The sequence below is a fragment of the Cricetulus griseus genome, chromosome 9, assembly GCF_003668045.3.
Source record: "Cricetulus griseus strain 17A/GY chromosome 9, alternate assembly CriGri-PICRH-1.0, whole genome shotgun sequence".
Lineage (NCBI taxonomy): Eukaryota > Metazoa > Chordata > Mammalia > Rodentia > Cricetidae > Cricetulus > Cricetulus griseus.
The window spans coordinates 18,896,336-18,921,875 of NC_048602.1; the positions used below are offsets into that span (position 1 = coordinate 18,896,336).

At 41.1% G+C, this 25,540-nt stretch overlaps 1 protein-coding gene across 1 annotated transcript; it reads right to left on the reverse strand.

The window, feature by feature from the left end:
* Nucleotides 1–406: 406 nt before the first annotated feature.
* On the reverse strand, nucleotides 407–25,540 carry LOC100751297 (zinc finger protein 54). Its single transcript, XM_035449138.1, has 10 exons — nucleotides 25,505–25,540; nucleotides 25,076–25,343; nucleotides 24,445–24,501; nucleotides 22,310–22,335; nucleotides 13,941–14,067; nucleotides 11,434–11,984; nucleotides 10,484–10,574; nucleotides 4,806–4,906; nucleotides 2,953–3,079; nucleotides 407–2,006 (listed from the first exon to the last, which is right to left on the reverse strand). The coding sequence occupies exons 1-10, from the start codon at nucleotides 25,538–25,540 to the stop codon at nucleotides 853–855; spliced, it is 2,538 nt and encodes an 845-aa protein (XP_035305029.1). The 3' UTR covers nucleotides 407–852.

Genomic DNA, 25,540 nt, shown 5'->3' on the forward strand with positions numbered 1-25,540 from the left:
TAACCCAGAGATCCACCTGTCTCTGCCTCCCTAGTGCTGGGATTAAAGGCTTTTGGCACCACTGCCCTGTGACCATGGTGACTCTCACAAAGGAAAATATTTAATAGGGACAGCTCGCTTATAGTTCAGAGGTTAAGTCCATTATTGTCGTGGTGGGTAGCAAGACACGGTGCTGGAGCTTAGATTCTTTATATCTTACTTCGAAGGCAACAGCAAGTGGACTCATGCTGGGTGGGATCCTGAGTATATATGAGACCTCAAAGCCCACCTCCACAGTGATACACTTCCTGAAAAAAAGCCATACCTCCTAATAGTGTCATTCCCATGCTTGGTACTATTATGAAATTTAATATATTGAACAAGATAAATGTTTTTATTCTAGCTTTTCCCAGGTGATTATGGAGATGGCTTAGTGGTTAAGAGCATTGGCTGCTCTACCAAAAAAAAAAATAGGTTTCAATTGCCAATACACACATAGCAGCTTACAGCTGCATATAACTCCAGCTGCAATAGATTTGAAGGACTCCACAGGCAGAAAGCAGACATATAATGTACAGTCATACATACAAAGTACCTAGGCATTTAAAAAAAAGCTTTTCACACACTTACAGAATTTTAATTTAATATAAACTCTGTGATATATTTCTAAAGTTTAAAGCTTCTTTAAAGGCTGTTACAGGTTTCTAATGTTTATGTTTCTATTATGTATACTCTTGTGATTTGTCAGCATAGAATACCAGATAAATGCCATGGCATCTTATTTACAACAGTATTTTTCTCTTCAGCATGAATTTTCTGATGTGCTTGTAGAGTTGAGCACTTAGTAAAAGATTTGACACATTCCTTATATATTCAAGGTGTCTCTTGAGTATGAACACTGTAATGTTCTCTAAGATTCGCATACTGGCTAAAGGATTTGCCACATTTCTTGCATTTGTAACGTTTCTCTCCAGTATGAATTTTCTGATGTACTTTCAGATATGTGGTGCTGGTATAAAATTTGCCACATTCCTTACATGAGTAAGGTCTTTCTTTAGGATGAACTCGTTGATGTTTTCTCAGATTTGAATACTGGCTAAAGGATATGCCACAGGCTTCGCATTTGTAAGTTTTCTCTCCAGTATGGATTTTCTGATGTTCCCTAACAGATGAATACTTACAAAAAGATTTGCCACATTCCGTACATCTGTAAGGTTTCTCTCCAGTATGAACTCTCTGATGTCTTTGAAGATGTGCGTTCCGGGTAAAGGATTTGTCACATTCCATACATTTGTATGGTTTCTCCCCAGTATGTGTTTTCTGATGTACTTTAAGATTTGAGCTCACGTTAAAGGATTTGTCACATACAGCACATTTGTAAGGCTTTTCTCCAGTATGAACTCTCTGATGTCTTACAAAACTTAAGCACCAGTTGAAGGATTTCTCACAAACATTGCACTTGTAGGGCTTCTCTCCAGTATGAATTCGATGATGTTGTTTAAGCATTGGAGACGTATAAAAAGATTTGTCACATACCTTACATCTGTAAGGTCTTGCTCCAGTATGAATTCTCTGATGTCGACTGAGGTTTGAGGTAGTCTTGAAGCATTCCCCACATTTCCCACACTGGTGTGGTTTTTTTCCTATATAGATTGTTTGTTGCATGAAACCATATGTAGAGCTGAGGGAGTCATCATATTTTCTCTGTCTCTGTACTTTCTTTGTAGTGTAGACTCTCTGATCTTGAGTAATGTCGGAGCACAAATTTAGAGACTTCTCACAGTCTTTAGATATGCAAGGTTCTTCTCCAGTGTGCATGCTTTCATGTCTGTCTGGGTTTGATGAGTCAGCAGAGGCATCCCTGTGATTACTGCATGTGTAGTTATCAGAGTTTTCTGCAATTTCACTTGTTCTATAAAGCGCACATGTGGAGGGGTCATGAGGCACTTTCCCAAGCTCATTACACTGACAAGACTCCTTTTCAGTCTTCACATGGCGATGGACAGGATCACACTTGTAATAGTTCTCTGAAATTGAGTACAGTTCAGATTAATAGGGCTTGTTCCAATAATAAACATGTGATAAATGACTGTCTTCCTAAGTTCTCTGTTAAGGTAAATAAACCAACAACTATTCAGAAGAGTTCCTAGTATCCGACCTTGTTCTTTCACTATAATTATATGGATTCTCACAAAAAATACTAACAGCCTTTGAGGAAGATGAAACTAATGATTGAGGGATCAGTAATTAGCTGAGGGATGGAGTTCCATCACTGATTATATTTGGAATATGTTTCTATTTTTATATTTTTTCTCAGAATTCAATGGAGAAGAGTTTAATGAGTTTAAGAATAGAGGCCTACTTAGATACCAACAAAAAGTTCTTTCCTACTGAAAGATTTTAGTTCACAGAGAGAAAGTTTCCCATAGGCCTTGGCCCATTACAAGGAAGCTGGCACCAACCCAGGGCACATTCTATGGTTTAGACGGGGGCAATCGCCAAAGCAACCCTCTTTGGGTCACACCTGGCTGGCCAACAGACAATCGGTAACGTTCTAGGGTACATTCTGTGGTTTTTCCTTTGTAGAAAAGCAGGTCACACCTGGGTGACCACTCTAACATGAGTTCATACTTGGTAATCAATCACTTTGTGCCCCTTGCCTGTGTGCTGATCTGTGTTTTTTTCCTATAAAAGGAGCTTGCACCCCATGCAGGGGTGTGCAGCTTTCCTGATATTGCTGACACCGGAATGCGCATTCGTTCAATAAACCCTCTTGCTTTTGCAGCTCTTGGTCTGGTTTCTGAGTCTCGGGGGCTCCTCAGGATCCTGAGGCCCTTAGGGGTCTGGGGGTCTTTCACTGCTACCAAATTTTCCGTGTCTCCTCTTATTTCATGACAGTTTAACAGAGAGTTCACCAACTATGAAGTCATTCCACACAATGCCTGAGGAATTCAACAAGCAAACTGTTCTCACCCACATAGGCCAGGTTGCTGTAATTCTCCAACATCACATCAATGCACAAAGCCCTCTGAGCAGAGTCCAGGCATTGCCACTCCTCCCGGGAGAAGTTCACAGCTACATCAAAGAATGTCAACACACCCTGAAACACAAAGTACAATTTTACTGGACAGAATTCCTTTTTTAGATATAAGGAGATTTAAGGAATTAGGGATGCAAAGGAGTGAAGACCATTACTCAAAATGATGAGTTCCAACATAGTCACACTCTATAATGAATGTTTTAACGCTGTGAAAACAGGATGACACAATAGTCTTACAAGCAATGTACATGACATAAGTAACACATTTAAGGCCTGGACATGGTTACTCTTCATGGATGCTGTGTGTGTGTCATACAGGATAAGAGTGTATGTGTCTCAGAAGAAAAATCTGCGATGAGGAAATATGCTTTTAAATACTGTACCGATAGATAATGCTACAATGGATCAAACCTAACTGAGAACCAGACACAGAGAAACAGAGAATGCAGGTTAGAGCCATTGAATAGGAGTGGGCAAGAACTTGTTGAATAGAAAAGATATCAACAGATGGGACTACATGAAAATAAAGAGTTTCTGTTTCAATGGAAACAACCAGCAGAGCACACAGACACCCACAGAGTGGGAGAGAATCTGTACCAGTGACACTTTGGATAGGGGCTAATAGCTAGAATTAACCAAGAATTACAGAAATTAAATAGCATGGAAATAAAACTGCCAATCAACAAATGGGCCAATGAAATGGATAGATACTTTCCAAAGAAAGAGACAAATGGCCAATAAATGTTGCAAAAAGTGTTCAGGATACCTAAAATGCCACCATGGAAATAGAAACAAAAATTACTTTGCCATACTGCCTCACCCCAGGCAGAATGGCAGTCATCAACCAAGCTGACAACAAATATTAGAGAGGATGTGACAAGAAAGGAACCCTTATAAATCATTGTTTTGTGTGTGTGTGTGTGTGTGTGTGTGTGTGTGTGTGTGTGTGTGTGTGTGCATTTGGGGTGCAAATTAATATACGCAAATGGAAATCAGTTTGAAGACTATTAAAAACTTAAAGTGAGATCTAAAAATCCCTCGCCTTTCACTCCTGGGCATATTATCATAAAACTTCACAACCCACTGCAGAGATATGTAACCCTGTCCCCCATGTTTACTGTTGCCTGCTCACTGTTGCAAAGTATTGGGAACATGCCCATCAACAGATGAATAAATAATGAAAATGGTATACATATAAAATGCAACACTGGTTAGCCAAAGAGAAAACAATATAAAAAAGTGGAGGGAAATGTATGGGTTTATTTAGAATATGTAATATTAAGTGAGTTCACAGGGTGTCAGAAGAAATCACCTTTTCCCTCAGAGGCAGAATCTAGCCCAATGATATGTTTATGGAAACAACATACATGTTGGGATAGCAGAAAATGGGCAAGAAAGAACAAGAAAGGTAAAATACCAGGGGTTGAAGAAGAACTGAAAGCCAATAATGAACACCAGTTATGAAAAAGAATATAAAACTAATTGCTTTTCCTGCTCTAATTCTGTCACTTTTTTGGTTTTGGTAGTAGATAATCACAACAAAAGATATTCTAGAGTGAAAAACCACATGAGGTTCCAGAGCTTCTGTTCCCAGTGACTAACTGTATTTTAACTGTATAAAAGTTGTATAGTCTTTGGGTCTGGTTGACTTCAGTGAATTTTTTGGTGTTTGCTATGTTTTTAAATAATAAATTTTAAAAAAAAACACAGCAGCAGCAGGAAATTAAGGGCTTTCAACATCTCAAAATATAAAATTTCTAGAAAAATAATTGACAGGACCAATGACCTGGGACACATGTTCTGGAGAATCAGCCATTTCTTGTTTCTCTTCTTTGAATTTCTCTTTCAGGAACACTAGGTGTCTTGATGAATAGACTGCTTGCCGCCCTTTCATATAAAGGAGTCAAAAAGGAAAAAAGCAAAAATTAGTAAGGTAAGCTGTTAAATAAATAACAATGTCAAACCATATCTAAATACCCAAAAAGCAGAATAGTACCATGTATCTGGTCAGTTTTCCCAAAGCCAAGGGAGCATGGAACCAAATTTAAAGCTAATGAATAAAAATCACTGCCAACCATACATATTGTTGCACCCAGAATAATATTATCTTAAATTTGATTGAGACGTAAGTGGATTTGAAGAGTGTCATGAATTTACATTGTACAGTTCATTTCACAAAAGCAGCAAGCACCTAATAAATTTGAGGAAATATATACATAGGAGAATCAGAGGAATTATCCATGAAAACACGGGAAATAATTTCATGTGAAGAATAGATAAATACAGGAGAAATGAGAAGCAATCAAATCATACATGGCAAGATTGCAAATCACTAATTCTCACACAGAAGGAAAAATAAAATACTCTCAGTAGTCCAACGAGCAACAATATCAAAAGCAAACGCATAAGGAATAAAAACCCTAAGAACAAAATAAATCTGGCCATTCTGGAATCTCCAGTTAAATAAGCAAATCCATAAGTTTAATAAATTGAGTACATGACCCAGCTGTTCCACTCCTTGGCATATTCTAAAAGGATTCACCATCCTACCCCACAGATACTTGATTAGTTTCGTTCACTGTTGCTCTACTCACAATAGCTACAAAAAGGGAAACAACCTAAATGTCCTTCAGGTGAAAACGGACTGTGAAAATGTGGTATATTTAACTTGTGGCATATGATTCAGTTGTAAAGAAAACCAAACTGGCTGTCCAAGAGACTTCACCAAACTTGTGAGCATTACGAGTAACTAAAAGGATGTAGAAAAGAACATTGAGTGAGGTGTCCCTGTCCAAGGATGTTCTCAGAGGAAGTTCCTAGCTCCAAATCTACAGATGTGAATACACAATCTGCAGTAACTGCAGTAATGAAAAGAGGAAAAGGAGACCATGGTAGGGTATGCAAAGTAGTAGAAATGGGAGTAACAGGTAACACAAGATTTGATGTGGGAAAAAGAAAAAAATGGGGAGGGATGGAGAAGAGACAGATAGAACCACAGAAGAAAGCAAAACAGTAACGATATCTACGTCAAAAAAAAAGAAAAGAAAAGGAAAGAAAAGAAAAGAAAAGAAAAGAAAAGAAAAGAAAAGAAAAGAAAAGGCCTATGATGCCGGGTGTTGATGGCGCACACCTTTGATTCCAGCACTGGGGAGGCAGAGACAGGTGGATCTCTGTGAGTTCGAGACCAGCCTAGTCTACAAGAGCTAGTTCCAGGATAGCCTCCAAAGCCACAAAGAAACCCTGCCTCCAACCTCCCCCCCTCAAAAAAAAGCCTATAACATGTAAGTCTGTGTAAGCATATACATTTGGAGTATAAATGAAAATTTCCCAACTGAGCTAATGATGCTACACACAAGAGTCATAGCATTTTTTAACAAAACCACCAATGCCAGCTATCAGAAGCCTTCTTTGATGTTGTTGGTCACGGCTGTCCAAGAGACTTCCAATCATTATAGGCTACTGTCTTTGTCCATGTTGGCTTCTTCCTGGAGGTTGAAAGCAAGTCCCTATTGTTGAAGAAGCCAGCATTTCACACACCAATTCAAGAGGACTAGAGATGGATCTGATATTAAAGCCCCCTCACTGGGGACTCACATTCCTGGTTCTATAAGGCAACATGAAAGCTTCCAAAAGATGGAGCCAGCCAATAGTCCTACCCATGTGTGACAGCTAAGAACCACAACAATGATTCTGCACTATACAATTACCCCAAAAAGGATGCAAGACTGGTTGTAACATGAGTTTTTCTCTGGCCCAGCTAGGTCCAACTGCCATTCTCTGCCCCAAACAAACACGCAGACACTATATTAGTTATAAGCTGTTGACTGGTGACTTGGGCTTCTTATTCTTAACCCAAAATTACTAATCTATTGTAGGGAGCCGTCCCTGCATTCTCCATTACAAGATGGCGCCTGCATCCGGCAGGCACCGAATGTAAACAAGATTATTGCGCAGGCGCTGGGTAATTTTCCATTCCTTGATCTCTGCCTATTCCGTGGCGTCATATGGCCGGATGAGCTGCAGCCAATCATGGGGTGACACGTCCGAGGCGGCGGTTGCCAGCCTTTATTAGGGGACGGGATTCTTGGCTCGGGGTCTCCGCTCTGGGAAGCTTATGCTCTTTCACTCTCAAGATGCATTAAAGCTTGTCTGCAGAAGGATCCGAGTGTCCCATGTATGATTTCTTGCTGGCGAGAAATACAGAGCGCGCGGGACAATCTATGTATTTCCTCATGGCCTTATCTTACTGGAGAAAAGGTCTGGGCCCCTTACTTCATTCAGCGTCTTCGCAAAGAGAGAGAGTGATTTCCTGCTTGTCCCTGACTATATTCTGATTCTGCCTGCTACATCACTTCCTGCCTGGATCACATGGTGACTTCTCTTTACTACATTTCCAGAATCCTCCTTGACTCCTAATCCCATCTATCTTCCTTCTCCATTGGCCAACAATCTTTTATTCATCAACCAATAAGACAAACATATACATAGAAGAACATTCCTCATCAACTGGTTCACTGCTTTGGCGGTAACCAACAGCTTCCAATTGAACTGAAGACCCTCTCAATAACAGGAAAATCAAGTCTGGGACTGGAAACCTAACTAGTTCACCTAGTGTTAGTAAAATCAGGTATGTTGGAGGAGAGTCTACAACCAGTAATTACTAAATCAGCAAATCACTAATTGCATTCTAAATATTTTCCTTATTCCTATTGATAAATGTAGTCCTCATTCCACGTCAAGGAAAGTTCTTTTTGCAACACATGGAGATTATTACAGAAAACTACACTCAGTCCAAAATGTAGAGTTGTGATGCTCAGTCCCAGAAGCAACACAAGTTCTGTGTCTAAGGTTCAGGGATCACGAGCAAAGTGGGGCAGAAATAGTGTAACAGCCAGAGGAACAGGATATTTGCTGAGATTGTGTATCCTAGAAAGGTCAAAGAACCTACATGCAAGAAATTTTACAAACACGGTTGTCTAAACACGAGCCAGACAAGGACAACACCAAGAGAGACACTAACATGGAAGGCATAAAGCTCACTAGGCCTCAAACCTAATCAAACACTAAGGAATTCTGAGAGGTGGAGAAATTAAGTCTTCCCCTTGAAGAGTGCACCATATTGTTATCCAATATCAAACGCTCACCCTTGAAGACATATAGAATGAGTAAGCTTTATTTTTATGTTTAGGAATTCCCACAAACAATGAACAAAAAAGTTAAGAATAACAAATGAGCTGAGTGGTGGTCACACACTTTGATCTCAGCAATTGAGAGGCAGACGCAGGTGGATCTTTGAGTTTGAGGGCAGCTTGATCTCCAGAGTGAGTTTCAGGACAGTGAGTGCTAGGGAGAGAAACCCTGTCATGAAAAACAAAAACAAAAGAAAAAAAGAAAAAGGAGAAGGAACTAAAGAAAGGAGAAAAAATAATGTATGCCTGTGTAATGTCAAGATTTCAGATCATCTAGATAAAGCAAAAAGGAGCAGGATGACTGTACAATACTTTCTATTATTGCTAGACATGTAAGTACACTTAATAGGGTGTTAGAGAAATGGCTCAAAGGTTAAGAGCACCTGTAGATTTGAAGAGACTCGGGTTCCATTCCTAGGACACTGCATCTAACTGCCCACAACTACAATTCTAGAATGTACTTGAATGCACGTGCAAGAATAAATTAAATAAACTATAGTAAATAAAATTCAGAGAAAGTTTAGATGACAGAGAGTGGGAGAGAGAAGAGAGAGGGGGAGGGGAAAGAAACAAAATAAAAATGAACTTCCTAAACAGATGAAAGGTCTACGATAAAGAATTGATGAAGGAACTAGAACCCAGAAATGGAAGGGGACATAATATTGAGAAGTATGTAGTATTTCTGATAATGGTTTTATACAATTAGTTGAAACTCCATGACATTCAATTCCCTATGATGGTAGAGACATGCACAACTTACTGGGTACAGAGGAACCCTAAGAAAATGTTGCAATGCTCAAGCTACCCCATTGTGATTCCAGATCACCCCAAGGCAATAGATCCAGAGACTGCCCAATAGCAACGACCATGTGAATGTCACCAAAATACCACAAAGCATGTTGCAGACTAGAATGCCTATACAAACAGTAGTGTTGGGTAACGTATCTACCCACGTATATAAAAACGTGATCCTGCTTCCAAGTCTCTCCTACCACACAATGAATCACAGACCTTCAAGTACAATCTAAAACAGTGAATGCTGCAGAGTAATACAAAGGGGGAGAAACTGACAAACAGTACAGTGCAAAATAAAATATTCAGGGAAATAGTAATAAATGAAAGGATGAAAAGACAGCTTATCGGCAGATTCATTTATTAGCTATCTATTTATAATACAATGGACGGAAACCCAGAATACGGCCGGGCTTTAGTGGCTCACGCCTTTAATCCCAGCACTCGAGAGGCAGAGGCAGGTGGATCTCTGTGAGTTCGAGGCCAGCCTGGTCTCCAGAGCAAGTGCCAGGATAGGCTCCAAAGCTATACAGAGAAACCCTATCTCAAAAAGACCAAAAAAAAAAAAAAAAGAAAGAAAAGAAAAAAAGAAAACCCAGAATACATAAAAAACTGAGAAAGGAAGCAAATGATAATATGATCTACAAACAAATGAATTGAACATACCATACTCAACACTAGTTCTACATTGCAGGCTGCAGAACTATGTAAATCTAATACACAGAGATTCCAATTCTCTCTAGTCAGTGTCCACACTCAAGTCCCTAATAACAAATATATTTCCCTCAGTAATTTCTTGAAATATAAAGATAACATTCCATGAGTTAGCCATGTAAACACAACACATCGTCAAAAAAAGAAAAGCCGGGCGTTGGTGGCGCACGCCTTTAATCCCAACACTCGGGAGGCAGAGGCAGGCGGATCTCTGTGAGTTCGAGGCCAACCTGGTCTCCAGAGCGAGTCCAGGACAGGCTCCAAAGCTACACAGAGAAAGCCTGTCTCAAAAAACCAAAAAAAAAAAAAAAGGAAAGAAAGAAAAGTGAAAGCCAAGTTTAATATATTTTCTATCAATAATTCATTTCTTATCTAAAAATGCAACAGATTGAGAAAGGCAGAATTCAACAGTCAGTGAATTTTCTTCCATTCTTTTTTTTTTTTTCCCCGAGACAGGGTTTCTCTGTGGGTTTGGAGGCTGTCCTGGAACTAGCTCTTGTAGACCAGGCTGGCCTTGAACTCACAGAGATCCACCTGCCTCCCGAGTGCTGGGATTAAAGGCGTGAGCCGCCAACGCCCCGCAGAATGTCCCCTTTCTACAAACCTTTTCTTCACACCTATTACAGGTCTGCTACATTAGGATAATCAGATTTTTCTCCGTTGAAGTCTCTAGAATTCTAGTGAAAGAGAATGTGTCAAAACTGATTTCATGTCCCTATCCACCCTCACTTGGGGCCCTTCCACATCGTGACCAATCCCTCCACCATACCGGCATCCTTAGGTTCTGTCTCCTTCCTCTCCATCTTCCAGGCCCCTCTGTTCTGCTGCACAGGTGAGCAGGTCTGGGTGATCAGTGGGCCCTGAAAGCGAGAAAGAGAGTTTTCAGGAAACCCCTGGATTTCTAACAAAGTACTGCGTCCTGGAACTCACTATGCAGACGAGGATGGCCTCTGTCTCACAGAGATTCCCTGCCTCTCTCTCTCAAGTGCTGGGATTAAATAAATACATGCATCGTCTCACTCGGCATTATTACGAACTTTTGCATGTTGAAAAAGATAAAGGTTTTTATTACAGCATTCTCCAAGGGCAGGAGATATGGCTTAGTGGTTAAGAGCAGTGGATGCTCTTCCAGAGGATGGGGTTCAAGTCCCAACACAGCTCACAATTTTCTGTTAATCCAGCTTCAGGGGACCTGATTCTCTCTTCTGGTCTCATGATGCCCAGGCACCAGGCAGACATGCAGTGTACAGAAATGCCACCATACACGTACAAAACTAAAATCTCCCGAGTTACATTTGCAAAAGTATATCTTAGTATAAACCCTGTGATATTTTTCTAGATTTAGACCTTCATTAAAGTCTCTTATCTTTATGTTTCTATTATGTACACTGTTGAGATTGGTAACCAGAGAATTCCAGACAACTGCTGTGTCACATTATTTACAATGGTATGTTTCTCTCCAGTGTGAATTTTCTGATGTGAGCTGAGATAGGAGCACCTAGTAAGACTTGCACATTCCTTACTACTTTAACATCTCTCTCTCTCTCCCTCCCTCCCTCTCCCTCTGTCTGTCTCTCTCTCCTATGAACCCTCTATTGTGTTCTATGAATTATAGGTAAAGGTTTTGTCACATTCCCTATATCTGTAAATTTTCTTTCTTGTATTCATTTTCTGATGTGTTCTAAGAGTTGAGTTCAGAGGAAAGGATTTGTCACATACCTCACATTTGTAAGGCTTCTCTCCAGTGTGAATTCTTTGATGTGCTTTAAGATTTGAGCATTGGGTAAAGGATTTATCACAAATGTTGCACTTGTACGGTTTCTTGCCTGTATGTATTTTGCTTGAGGCACTACTGAAGCATTTCTCAGACTGGTGTTGTTTCTCTCCAGTGTAGATTGGTTGTTGCAAAGGACTGTATACAAAGGTGAAACAGTCATCACATTCTCCCTGCCTGTGCTCTTTCTTTGCAGTGTAGACTCTCTGATCTTTAGTAATGTTGGAACACAAATTTAAAGATTTCTCACAGTCTATAGATCGGCAAGGTTCTTCTCCACTGTGCATGCTTTCATGTCTGTCTGGGTTTGATGAGTCAACAGAGGCTTCCCTGTGGTTACTGCATGTGTAGTTATTGGAGTTTTCTGTAGTTTCACTTGTTCTATAACGTGCACATGTGGAGGGGTCATGAAGCACTTTTCCAGGCTCATTACACTGACAAGACTCCTTTTCAGTCTTCACATGCTGATGGACAGGATCACACTTGTAATAGTTCTCTGAAAATGAGTACACTTCAGATTAGTAGGACATGTTCTAAGACTAAATATTTAATAAATGACTCCCTGCCTTAGTTCTCTCTTAACATAAGTCAACCATCAACCACTTTGTTTGGGGGGGGGCGGTTTATGGTTTTTTGTTGTTGTTTTTGGTTTTTTGAGACAGGGTTTCTCTGTATAGCTTTGGAGCCTATCCTGGCACTCCCTCTGGAGACCAGTCTGGCCTCGAACTCACAGAGATTTGCCTGCCTCTGCCTCCCGAGTACTGGGATTAAAGGCGTGTGCCACCAACACCTGGCACCATCAACTAATTTGAATAGAGCTTGCAGTAGTGGACCTCATTCTTTCATTATAATTTATTTGGATTTTCACCTTCAAGTAACTTCAAACAAATTATTGAGGAACCAGTAAATAGCCTTGGAATGGAGCTCACTGACTGATCATATTTAGAATACATGTCTTCATTTTTTAAAACATTTTATTTATTTATTATGTATACAACATTCTGCTTCCATGTGTATCTGCACACCAGAAGAGGGCACCAGATCTCATAACGGATGGTTGTGAGCCACCATGTGGTTGCTGGGAATTGAACTCAGGACCTCTGGAAGAGCAGTCTGTACTCTTAACCTCTGAGCCATCTCTCCAGCCCCCATGTCTTCATTTTTAAACACTTCTTTTTCTCAGAAATTGTTAAAGAAGAGTATAATCCAATGCCAGGTTCACAGTCTTTGAAATTACTAATAATGAACAGCAATGATGATTATAGTTCAGAAGTCCCAATGCCTCTAAAGATTAAAAGCTTAGTGAAAATCATCAAAGGGTTTTTTTTTTTTCCCCCAAAGAACTTCAAAAGTAATGGATGCAAAGCAAATATTACATCAGAGGCTCTAGAGATGAATGGTTCTCAAACTGTGGGTGGTGACCATCTGAAAACATATTTCCCATGATCTTAGGAACTGAGACATCACTTAGTAGCAATATTACAGGGAAGAAGTAGCACCCAAAATAATTTTATGGTTTGGGTTCACCACAACATAAGAAAGTGAGCTAAAGGGATTAAAGGGTGGTAACATTACCAACCCTGACAACCGCTGCTCTAGACAGTTTGAGGCAGGAGGGCTATCGCAGAAAGCCATTGCTTATTTCTATCCACCACTGACATACATGCAAGGAAGGTAATTACAGAATAATCCTATTTCATGGTTTCACATTAGGCTTATAATTTGTCAAGTTATTCCACTCTAATGTCAGCATACTCAAATAAAATTAAATTTTGAGCAAGTACTGTCACCATAATTCAGATGCATGGCCCACATGCATCCTGGGGCCATGACACTACACTAACTTAAATGATCAGGAATCCTTTCAAGTAGAATTAAATAATGCAAAAATATTCTCAGCTCTGACTTTCTCTTTCACTTGAAGACATCAATGTTGTCTTGTTCATTCACTGTCCTACCCTGGTTGTGGCTCCTCTCCATATTCAGGGCAATCTCATTCTCTCCAGACAGATGACCAGGCCCACCTTGCATACAATAACCCATGTGTTCTGTGAGGTAGCCCATGACCCATGCTAGAATTTTCAGAAAGAATACAGACATCTAAAACTCTTCTCACAATTAAAATAATGTCAAGTGTAAGCATGAACAATGCACTTTAAAATATAGATGGAAATATTATATGCTACTAAATTTCTGAATGCCTCATAGAACTAAAAATGAAGGATGCATGATATCTCTAAAATGAAAAAGGTAAAAAAAAATAAGCAAAAACAAACAAACAACAACAACAACAAAACTAAAACAAATACCAAATACCAAGGAAAAGTTATTTTCTACTACCGAGGATTCCCTAGTCTCCTGTTGTTTTTCCTGACAGTCTAACAGAGAGTTCACAATGTATAGAGTCAGTACATACAAAGCCTGAGTTAGAAATTTTACAAAGTGTTCTCACCCACAGAGAGCAGGTTGCTGTAATTCTCCAATATCACATCAATGTACAAAGCCCTCTGAGCACAGTCCAGGCATTCCCACTCGTCTTTCGTGAAGTAAACAGTCACATCACTGAATGTCAGCAAACCCTGAAACAAAAAGTACAGTTTGACCACATGATAGCTGAAAGACTTAAAAATTAGCAAAGAAATAAAATAAAGCCCAGATAAGGAAACTCCCCAAACGGAATGTAGGGCAGCCTGACCCAGAAACTGACCAAGGCCACTATGACTTAGTGCCTGGAATTTACCAGCCACCAGCAATTACTCCTTTACAAGGCCATAAGATAACTGGATACCAAGAATTTCCAGATGGCCACCCTCCCCCGAGGGGCTCATGAAGGAAACAAATTGCCTCATCGGCCAATGTGTCAACAGTTAACAAATAGGGTCCTTATGACACAAAGAGATAGCTACAACTACCGTTTGCTTAGGCAAGATTGATTAGCACATCCTGAGGTCTGTTGTCCCAACCGGTGAGTTAGGAGACCATCTGGCCCCAAAGATAAAAAGCCTCCTGGGAACCCGTGACTCTGGTTACGCACCCAACAGTCAAGGGGTCACCACCGGCCCCTTCCCTAAAGTTTATGGTTTTTTGCCTTTAAAAATGCCTGTGCCTGGAGAATAGGGCCTCTCTCTAGCTTGCATACTGAGAGGGCCCATTTGTACAAATGCTTCCGTTCATTAAAGCCTCTTGCTCATTGCATCAACTGGACTGGACATTGAGTTCTTGGGGGACCGGCAGGATTGAGGAGACTCCTCACCTCGAGGGTCTTTCAAGCAGGCAGAGTGCTTTCTGGATATAAGGAGACTTAAGGAAATTAGGGATGTAGATGAGCAAAGAAAATTACTCAAAAAGATAATTTCTAATACAGTCAGACTCTATAATCAATGTTTTAAATCTGAAGGTTTTTTGTCCATTTGGTGATTAACAGTTTTAATTCACTGAGAATTACAGAAATTAAATTACAAGGAAATTAAACTGCTAATCACCAAATGGGAAAATGAATTGAATAGACACTTTTCAAAGACAGAAACACAAATAACCAAGGAATATGGCAAAAAGTGTTCAAGATCCCTAAAATTCCACCAGAGAAATGCAAACTAAACCTACTTTGACATACTGCCCCCTCAGGCAGAATGGCTGTCCCCAATTAACCTGAAACAAATGTTAGCGAGAATGGAGAGAAAGATACCCTTATTTCATTTCACAGTTAGTGTGTGAAATTAATTAATACACTCAAATGGAAATCAGTTTGAAGATTATTAAACAATTAAAGATAGAACTAATGTATGATCCAGCTATTTGACTCCTGGCTATTTACCCAAGGAACTCCACAGCCCACTATAGAGATATTTATACCCAATCTTTACTGCTGCTGTTTCTTCTTCTTCTTCTTCTTCTTCTTCTTCTTCTTCTTCTTCTTCTTCTTCTTCTTCTTCTTCTTCTTCTTTCTTCTTCTTTTTTTTTTGTTTTGTTTTTCAAGAGAGGGTTTCTCTGTGGCTTTGGAGGCTGTCCAGGCTGGTTTCAAACTCACAGAGATCCGTCTGACTCTGCCTCCTGAGTGCTGGGATTAAAGGCATGCGCCACCAACTCCCGGCTCCTTATTTACTGCTTCTTATTTACCAAAGCAAGACATTGGGATCAACTTAATTGTCTATCCACACACAAATGGATAATGGAAATGGTTGAATTTGGAATGTATAATAGTTATTGAGGTCCTATAGCATCAGAAAGAAGAAATCACATTTTCCCTCATGTGCAGTATCTAGCCACTGTTGCATTCATAGAAGCAGTGTACATGTGGGCACAGCAGAACATGGAGAAAAGAGAACTAGAGAGGGTAAATACTGAAAGATTTTAGTTTGATGAGAGAAAAAGTTTTGAAAGATTTCATTTCACAGAGAGAAAAAGTTTCCCACAGGCCTTGGCCCAGGACAAGGAAGTTAGCCCCAACACGAGGGCAGACAAACAATTCTTTTTGGGTCACACCTGGCTGGCCAACAGACAATCAGGGACTTTTCAGGGTACGTTCTGTGGGTTTTCCTTTGTAGAAAAGCAGGTCACACCTGGGTGCACTCTAACATGAGATCATACTTTGTAGTCAATCACTTTATGCCCCTTGCCTGTATGCTGATCTGCGGTTTTTTCCTATATAAGGAGCTTGCACCCCATGCTGGGGTGTGCAGCTTTCCCGGTATTGCTGACACCCGAATGCACATTTGTTCAATAAACTCTCTTGCTTTTGCAGCTCTTGGTCTGGTTTCTGGTTCTCGGAGGCTCCTCGGGATCTCTTTCAATACCAGGGTTGAGGTGGACTGAATACAGGCAATGAACACCAGTTATGAAAAAGGCTACAAAGCTAAGCCCTTCTCTAGCTCTATTCTGTCGCACATTTTTTGGTTGTTGGTGGTAGCTAAGTATGTCAAAATATATTTGATATTAAAACTACAAAATGCCATGGGACGCACCAGAGCTTCTTTTTCCAATGACAACTCTTCACAATATAAAATACATTGAGTTGCATAGTCTTTGGGTCTGGTTAATTTGAGCATGTGAATTTAGTGTTGTTTGTTTGCAATGTTATTTGTAAGAAAGTTAAAAAAAAGATCAGAAGCAGAAAATTAAATGCTTTCAATATCTCAAACTATAACATTTCCATTAAAAAGGGGGACTTGACGACTGACCTGGGGCATGTTTACTGGTGCATCAGCCATTTCCTTCTGTTTTTCTTCTTTGAGTTTCTTTCAGGAACAAGGAATAGATGGCTTGTTGTCCTTTTATATTAAGGGGTCAAAAAGAAAAAGAAAATTAATGTTGAGAGCTGTTAGAAAACAATGAAAAGACTCAAGCAATAGAATATGACCAGGTGTCCAGGCAAATTTAAATGGAATGACATCTAAAGACGCTTGTAGAGAAAATCACCCTTAGCAACAACAACAACAACAAAAATTGTTGCACAAAGAAAAATTCTATCTTAAAATCGATGGAGACATGAGTGCATTTTAAGACAGTCATGAATTAACACAATTGATCTCACTAAAGCAGCACTGCAGATAATAAAGTAGAGGTTAAACATACACAGGAGAGTCAGAGGAATCATCCATGAGCACATGGGAAATAATAAATGCCACGCGAAGAATAGATAAATACAGGAGAACTGGGTAGAAATCATCCATAAGCAAGATGTTCTCACAGCAAATTACTGGTTCTCACAGAGAAGGAAGAAAATTACTACCAATAACCGAAGCAGCAACTACATAAAAAAAAAAAAAGAAGAAGAGGCATAGGTAATAAAAACCCTATGAACAACAATTTTAGGCACTCTGGAAATCAGTTTGGAGAATCTTCCATTAAGTAAACAGATTCCCTATTGAAATAAATCTAGCACATGACCCAGCTGTTCCACTCCTTGGCATATGCTCAAAGGACTCTATATCCTACTCCAAGATACCTGCTCAGCCATGGTCATTGCTGCTTCCTTCACAATAGCTACAACAGGGAGACAACCTAAATGTCCTTCAGCTGACAAACGGATAGTGAAGATGTCTTACATACAAACTATGGAATATGATTCAGCTGTGATGAAAATTGAAATCATGAGCTTTGCAAGCAAATGGATGGATGGAGATAAGAACATCTAAGTGGAATAACCAAGATCCAGAAAGGCAAACATTGCATGTTCTCTCTCATATGAAGTTCCAGCTCCAAATCTTCAGATGTGAGTTTATAGAGCCTCGAGTAACTGCAGTAACCAGAAAACTACAAAGGCATCACTGTGGGGTGTGGACGAATAAACAAGGGATTCGCAGGGAACCTGTCATCTAAATGGGGAAATGGAAACACGGTGAAGGGATTTAATTATCGAAAGACACAAATATAATCAGAGAAGAAGGAGGATATAATAACAGTAAGAACATCTCAAAATGTCAATCACACCATTATCATCTGAAAAAAAGTTTATAATATTTATCTGTGCACATAGATACATTTAGAATGAACATTAAAACTTCCTAACTGGGGGCTGGAGAGATGGCTCAGTGGTTAAGAGCACAGACTGCTCTTCCAGAGATCCTGAGTTCAATTCCCAGCAACTACATGGTGGTTCACAACCATCCGTTATAAGATCTGATGCCCTCTTCTGGTGTGCAGATGTACATGGAAGCATAATGTTGTATACATAATAAATAAATAAAATCTTTAAAAAAAAAAAGAGGAAGAAGGGATTGACATGTGAAACAAGCTTGTTCCTAATTTGAACTAATAAAAGAAAAAGAGAAAAAAAAACCTTCCTATCTGGTCTGATGATGCCTCTCAGAAAAGCCATAGATTTCCCAAAAAAATCACCAGGATCAGGCATGAGAGGCCTGCTTTCAAGTTGTTGGTCACTGCTTCTCAACAGACTCCCAGATCATGATAGCTATTGCTGTTGTCCATGGTTTCCTCCCAAGGTAGAAGATGAGTCCCTATTGTTGAAGAAGCCACAAACATTGAACAAAGCAACCAGAGGACCCGAGATAGTTATGTCCCTAAAACCTCCTCACTGGGGACTAGCTTTCATGGTACTACAAGGCAACATGCAAGTAAAGTTTCTAAAGGAGGAAGCCAACCAAGAGTCCTACCCAGCTATGACAACTTATTGTAGGGTAAAAGGGCCAGCCAAAGAAACCCACTCTAGGGCTGGAGAGATGGCTCAGAGGTTAAGAGCACGGACTGCTCTTCCAGAGGTCCTGAGTTCAAAATTCCCAGTAACCACATGGTGGCTCACAACCATCTGTTATGAGATCTGGTGCCCTCTTCTGGTGTGCAGATATACATGGAAACAGAATGTTGTATACATAGTAAATAAATAAAATCTTTAAAGAAAGAAAAAGAAAGAAAGAAAGAAAGAAAGAAAGGAGGAAAGAAAGAAAGAAAGAAAGAAAGAAAGAAAGAAACCCACTCTAGCCCTGAAACCAGCGATAGTGAAAGAAACACACCCTGGATCTGAACCCTAAGCCAGTGAAAGAAACACATTAGTCCTGAACCCAGAAATAAAAACACACTGACTCTGAAACCAGAGCCAAACAAAGAAATATGCCTTGACCCCAAATCTAGAAACACAGTTTGACCCTGAAATCAGAGCCAACTCTGTTCTTGACCAACTAAAATAACCAATCCCTGAGCATGAAAATGACCCAATCCCTGAAGAAAAACAATTCTCCCTGGGAAATCTCTGAATTCTCCCTGGAAATCTCTGACCTTAAGAAGCCCTATATCAGTCCCCCTAGTCCAGCTAGGTACTGGGAACCAACAGTTTCCCTAGGGTTAGTGAAGTCAGGGATGTGGATTAGAACCTACTTTTCTAAATCAGCAGAATCCCTAACTGTATTCTAAATATTTTCCTTATTCCCAGAGATAAAGGTAGTCTTCACCCCTCATCAAGGAAAGTTATTTTTGCAACACATGGAGTTTATTACAGAAAACTCCAATCAGTCAAAATGCAGACTTGTGATGCTCAGTCCCCACCGACACAGCAGCAACACAACCTCTTCACCTAAGGTTAAGGGAGCACTGAGAAACAGGGGCAGGAAGCGTAACATGAGTTTTCTTTGGCTCGGCTAGGTCCCACTGCCCTTCTCTGTCCCAAAGAAACATGCAGACTCTATATTAGTTATAAACTGTTGGCTGGTGAATTGGGTTTCTTATTCTTGACCCATAATTAGTAATCTATGCATTTCCTCGTGGTCTTATCTTACTGGAGAAAAGGCCCCAGCCCCTTACTCCATTGGGGGTCTACATTGAGTCTCTTCAGCGTCTCCACAGAGAAGAGAGAGAGCAATTTCCTGTTTGTCCCTGCTTATATTCTGATTCTGCTATGTAACTTCCTGCCTTGTCAATCAGCCAATCGGTGTTTTATTCATTAACCAATAACAGAAACATATACTCAGAAAGACTTCCCCCACCAAGGAATAGTGTAAGGAACAGGATGTTTGCTGTGAAAATAGTGTATCCTTGAAATGTCAGAGAAGCTACATGTATGAAATCTTACAAACATGGCTGCCTAAACATGAGCTGAACAAGGACACCACCAAGAAATTCGATAACATGGAAGAGAAAAAGATCACTAGGTTTCAACCCTGGTCAAACACTAAGGAATTCTGAGAGCTGGAGAAATAGTCTTCCCCAAAGAGTGCATCTTAGGGTTATCCAATATCAAATGTTCATCCCTGAAGACATACAGAGTGAATAGGTTGTTTTATGTTTAGGAATATACAAAACATACAACAACAATGAAAAAATGTTATTAAGAAAATGTTTGGCCGGATGTTGGTGGTCCACGCATTTAATCCCAGCACTCGGGAGGCAGAGGCAGGAGGATCTCTGGGAGTTCGAGACCAGCCTGGTCTCCAGAGCGAGTGCCAGGATAGGCTCCAAAGGTACACAGAGAAACCCTGTCTCAAAAAACAAAAACAAACAAAAACAAAAACAAAAACAAAAAAAAAGAAAAGAAAATGTTTGGGGCTGGAGAGTTGGCTCAGTGGTTAAGAGCAGTGGCTGCTCTTCCAGAGGACCCTGGTTCAATTCCCAGCACCCACATGGCATCTCACAACTGTCTGTAACTCCAGTTTCAGGGGACGCAACACCTTTACACAAACATGAAGGCAACACACACACACACACACACACACACACAAAATGTTCATGAAATAAAAATAAATAAATTATATATAAAAAGAGAGAACATACATGTGTGAAAAAAGAAAATGTTTTTATCCATTAAATGAATAAATCTAAATTTTAAAAATGAATAGTTAATATTAGTCAGTAAAGAGAGAGAAAACAAAATAAAACCTCCTTGAATCAACTAGCCAAGCAATAAAAGGTACCTACAATGAAAACTTTGATTTGCTGAAGGAACTGAAGATACTAACTAGAACATGGGAAGATGATTTACACAGATGGAAGCGGACATAACATTTAAATTTGCAGTATTTCCGGAAGTGGTTTTTATGATTAGTTCAAACTTTATGACATTTGAACTTCCCACAATGTACTTCAGAGAACTAGTAAAGAGAAACCTAGACGTTGTATTAATGCACAAAATCCCAGGGTGCAGAGCAGCCCTCGGAAAATGGTACAATGCCTGAGATACGCCAGTATGATTCCAGACGACACTGAAGAGCCACTCCAATAACAGCATCATGGGAGTGGAGAAGACAAAAGCCCAAATTACTATAGCATTAGATCCACAACCTGTCCAATAGCAATGACCCTGTCAATGTCACCTAAGTGCCACAGATATGTGTTGTAGACTAGATAACCTCTAGTCAAACAGTGGTATTATGAAAAGTGCCTTTCCACATAAGAACACATAACCTGGGATCAAACCACTCCTACTGCACAAGGAATCACTGACCTTCAAGTATGATCTGAAACTGTGAATCCTGCAGAGCAACACAAAGGAGCAACACTTGATACAAGAGCAGGAACGGATGAATAGTACTGTGTAAAACTAAATACGTTCAGGGAAAGGGCTGTAATTAAAAGTATAAAGAGACGGCATACATAGCAGGTGCATCTATTAGCTATCTATAGTAGAGTAGATTAAAAACCCAGAATCTATCAAAAAATACAAAGGAAGCAACTGATAATATAATCAGTAAGTAAGCAGATGACTTGAACACGGCAAGCTCAACAGCAGTTAAAAGGGCCAGTATGTACAGATGAAAAGTTCTACATTGTATGTGATAAGATAATGAAAATTTGCTGGGCGGTGGTGGTGCAAGCCTTTAATACCAGCCCACGGGAGGCAGAGACAGGCAGATCTCTTTGAGTTTGAGACAACCCTGGTCTACAAGAGCTAGTTCCAGGACAGCCTCCAAAGCCACAGAGAAACCCTGTCTTGAAAAAAAAAAAAAAACGGAAAAACAAAAACAAAACAAAAAAGATAATGAAAATTTAATATATAGAGATTCTAATTCTCCTTTGTCAGTGTCCATAGTCAAGTTCCTATACAATACAAATGTATTACTTCCAGCAATTTCGTGAAATGTTAATGGATAATACTCCCAAAGAAATGATGTAAAAGACTACAGCATCCAAAAAAGGAAAAAAAAAAAGCTGCGTTTAAAACACATATATTCTACCAAAATTTTATTTCATATCTAAAGATACAGCATACCGAGAAAGAAGTAGTCTTTAATGTCATTCACACAGACAGCTGTGTGATCATAGCCAAAATAGTGACAGAAAAATCATGACAAAAGTATCAAAATACAAAATAGGGAGTATTAGCAAATGATAGAAAGATAGAAAGTCCATGATCAACACTAATGCATGTCACAAAACCTCAGATGCAGACATTCCCAGCAGACCTAAAACAGGAGAATACATAAACACGTGAAAACTGGCACACTGCCTCATGTTCGTTTCAAACACGAGAAGACAACCTAGGAGGAGGTCTGTCTGTCTTCTCTAGGACTCCAAACAATTCCGTTTACAATCCTATTTGTACATTTTACAGAAAGTAATCCTGAAAGTGCAAAGGAACAGCAAAAAAACAGAAAATAGAGGATCAAACTAGAGGTGATCTCATACAACAATTACAGCAATTGAAACCGCTTGGAATTGTCAGGACCACATAGACATTGTCTGTGTAGACAGTTTAACAGTCTATAAACATTTCCTAATTCTTTTTTTTTTTTTCTGGTTTTTCGAGACAGGGTTTCTCTGTATAGCTTTGGAGCCTGTCCTGGCACTCGCTCTGGAGACCAGGCTGGCCTCGAACTCACAGAGATCAGCCTGCCTCTGCCTCCCGAGTGCTAGGATTAAAGGGGTGCGCCACCAACGCCCGGCTATTTCCTAATTCTTATCAAAATTCTATTGCATAATTTTCAGGAACAACCAGGCCAAGAAACTTGGCTGCACTGCCAGCCTCCAGGCAACCTAGGAGCGGTCACTGAGGCTCCCAGGGCGAGGCAAAAGCCTGCAAATGGCAGGCATTCAGAGTGGGCTGGTGGGGGGCTTGATGCAGGAGCTGCCCAGAGTGGGACTCGCCTCACCCCTCCCTCCCTGCAGGAGGACAATGGTCCGCCAGCATGCATGCGCAGGGTGCAAGCATCCTTCACAGAGGCGTCTGTCTATGGCGGGTGCATGGGTAAGCCTCTGGAAAAAGATGCCCGTGGGGCACACACCAGGCTAGCCAAATGGCGAGTGCCTCCAAGTCTAAATGCACCCAGCTGGCCATCCGTTCCTGGGAAGCAGAGGCCCCAGCAGGTCTAGCAGCGCAGTGGGCAGGGCCCAGGTGAGTGCAGGGGGTCTGTGACTGCTGTAGGGAGGGGTGCTGTCAGTGTTGCTGAGCCACTCAGGGAATATTGCCAGTGTTGCCCCTGCACTGTTGTCCAGTGGAGTGCAGAGAGCGGGACTTTGATGGGGGTTACACTTGCCTGCTAGTGAGGCCTAGAAGATATAAGTAAACTTTAGAGACTTTGCTGTTCTTGGGAGGGCCATGGTCCCCCGAGGTTGACACTCACTGACCAGAAACTGACCAAGGCTACTACTATGACTTAGTGCCTGGAATTTACCATTACTCCCTTACAAGGCCATAAGATAACTGGGTACCAAGAATTCCCAGATGGCCACCCTCCCCAAGGGGCTCATGAAGGAAACAGATTGCCCCACCGGCCAATGTGTCAATAATTAACAATTAAGGGTCCCTGTGAAACAAAGATATCTACCATTAGTTAGCACATCCTGAGGTCTACAGGTTTTACAACTGGTGGGGTCAGGAGGCTATCTGATTCCCAGGCCTCCCCTCAAGACAAAAGGTCTCCTAGGAACCCATGACTCATGGGTTCAACAGACAGAGTCCAGGCCCCTCCCTAAGCTTATGGTTTTTGCCTTTAAAAAATGCCTGTGCCTGGGGGACAGGGTTGCCTTCTAACCTGTATGCAGAGAGAACCCGTTTGTACAAATGTCCACCTTTCATTAAAGCTGTAAGAACAAAACACCTGGATGACCCTAACCCCGCCCCCTAACAACCGGGGCACTCACTCACCCACCATGCCTTTCATGGCGATTGGGGTGGCCGCAGTCCTAAGAAAAGATTCTGGAGGCCTGAGCTTCCGGGGGGGAGGGGGTCTTACAATGGGGATGCTAGAAAGACAACAATTCCATGATTAAAATCTCCAAAAAAAAAAGAAAGAAAAGAAAAGAAAAGAAAAAAAAGAAAGAAGGAAGAAAGAAAGAAAGAGAAAGAAAGAAAGAAGAAAGAAAGAAAGAAAGAAAGAAAGAAAGAAAGAAAGAAAGACTCTGTGCTGCCCTTAAAGAAAAATGCTGTTTCTATGTTAATCACTCAGGGGTAATCAGGGACTCAATGGCCAAACTCAAGATAGGCCCAGAGACAGAAAGAGGCTGAGGCTCAACAGGGATGGTTCTCAGTTTATAAGTGAGAGATCATCCATTACTCGGGCCCTTGTCCTTACCCAGGAATACCATGCCATACCGAATACTCAAGTCCCCTAAAGTTTTAAGATTAAAACCTTGCAAAAAGAAAAAGGAGTGAATAAAAGATTTAAAAGTTAGCAAGAAAACAGATGCGGCTCTGCCACCTACCCACCTTCTTTGCAGGAAGAATTGCTCCTGACCCAGAGACTTGCTGACCAAGGCCCCATGATTCAGTTCCTGGAATCTCCCCTTTAAGGCCATAAGATAGCTAGAGCACTACAATTTCCAGATGCACTCCCCAGAGGAGCCCATTAAGGGAACTAACTGATCAGGAGTCAAAGAGTGATAAGTCCTTAAAAAGAAAGACCGCTGTCTTAGGCAAGATTGACTAGCACATTCTGAGGTCTGGTCTATTTGCCCAACGGATGGGCCTGGAGAGTCTTAATCCCCCCTCTCCCCTCCCCCCCCCACACACAAAGCTTGTGGGTTTTGCCTTTAAAAATGCCTGTGCCTAGGAAACAGGGCTGCTCTCTAGCCTGCACGCTGAGAGGGCCCGTTTGTACAAACGCTTCCCGTTCATTAAAGCCTCTTGCTCAAATTATCAACTCGACTAGACATTGAGTTTTTTGGGGGGTGGGGGGATCGGCCGGATCGGGGAAGACTCCTCACCTCGAGGGTCTTTCAGGAAAGATATCCACAGCAGAATCTCGGAGCCGGCTTCCTGATGAGCGGCAGAGAAACCGCTCGCACCCCCGCTCGCTCGCTCCCTCCCTCCCGGGTCCCAGCCCCGCAGCTCCTCTGACCTGGGAGCTTCCAGGGCCGCCGGGCTGCGGTTCCCGCCACTGCGCTGCTGACTGCTCACTTTCCCAGGCCGCCCCTGGGGCTCCGGTAGCTGAGGTGAATTTTCAAGTCGCCCAAGTCTGCACCACGCGATTCCCTCCGTGCAGAAGAAGCCGGAACAACGGCAGGGAAAGGGCCCTTAGCACTTCTGGCTTTGGCTCCTCAGGGCCACATCCGAGGGTTCATTCACGCAGTGCCCCAGTGTCCTCTCAGGTCACTCCTCTAACCCCTCCCAGTGCACTGCCTTCCTCTACCTACCCCTTTCCAGGGTACCACCTCTGTTTCCGGTTGCAT

What these genes read in the sequence shown, in the direction of transcription:
- LOC100751297 (XM_035449138.1), bottom strand. Translation starts at nt 25,540, where the DNA reads ATGCAACCGGAAACAGAGGTGGTACCCTGGAAAGGG. An exon ending in AGGTGGTACCCTGGAAAGGG is followed by an intron (nt 25,344 to 25,504) that starts GTAGGTAGAGGA and finishes TTCTGCACGGAG; the next exon opens with GGAATCGCGTGGTGCAGACT. An exon ending in CAGCAACCTGCTCTCTGTGG is followed by an intron (nt 11,985 to 13,940) that starts GTGAGAACACTT and finishes ACTCATTTTCAG; the next exon opens with AGAACTATTACAAGTGTGAT.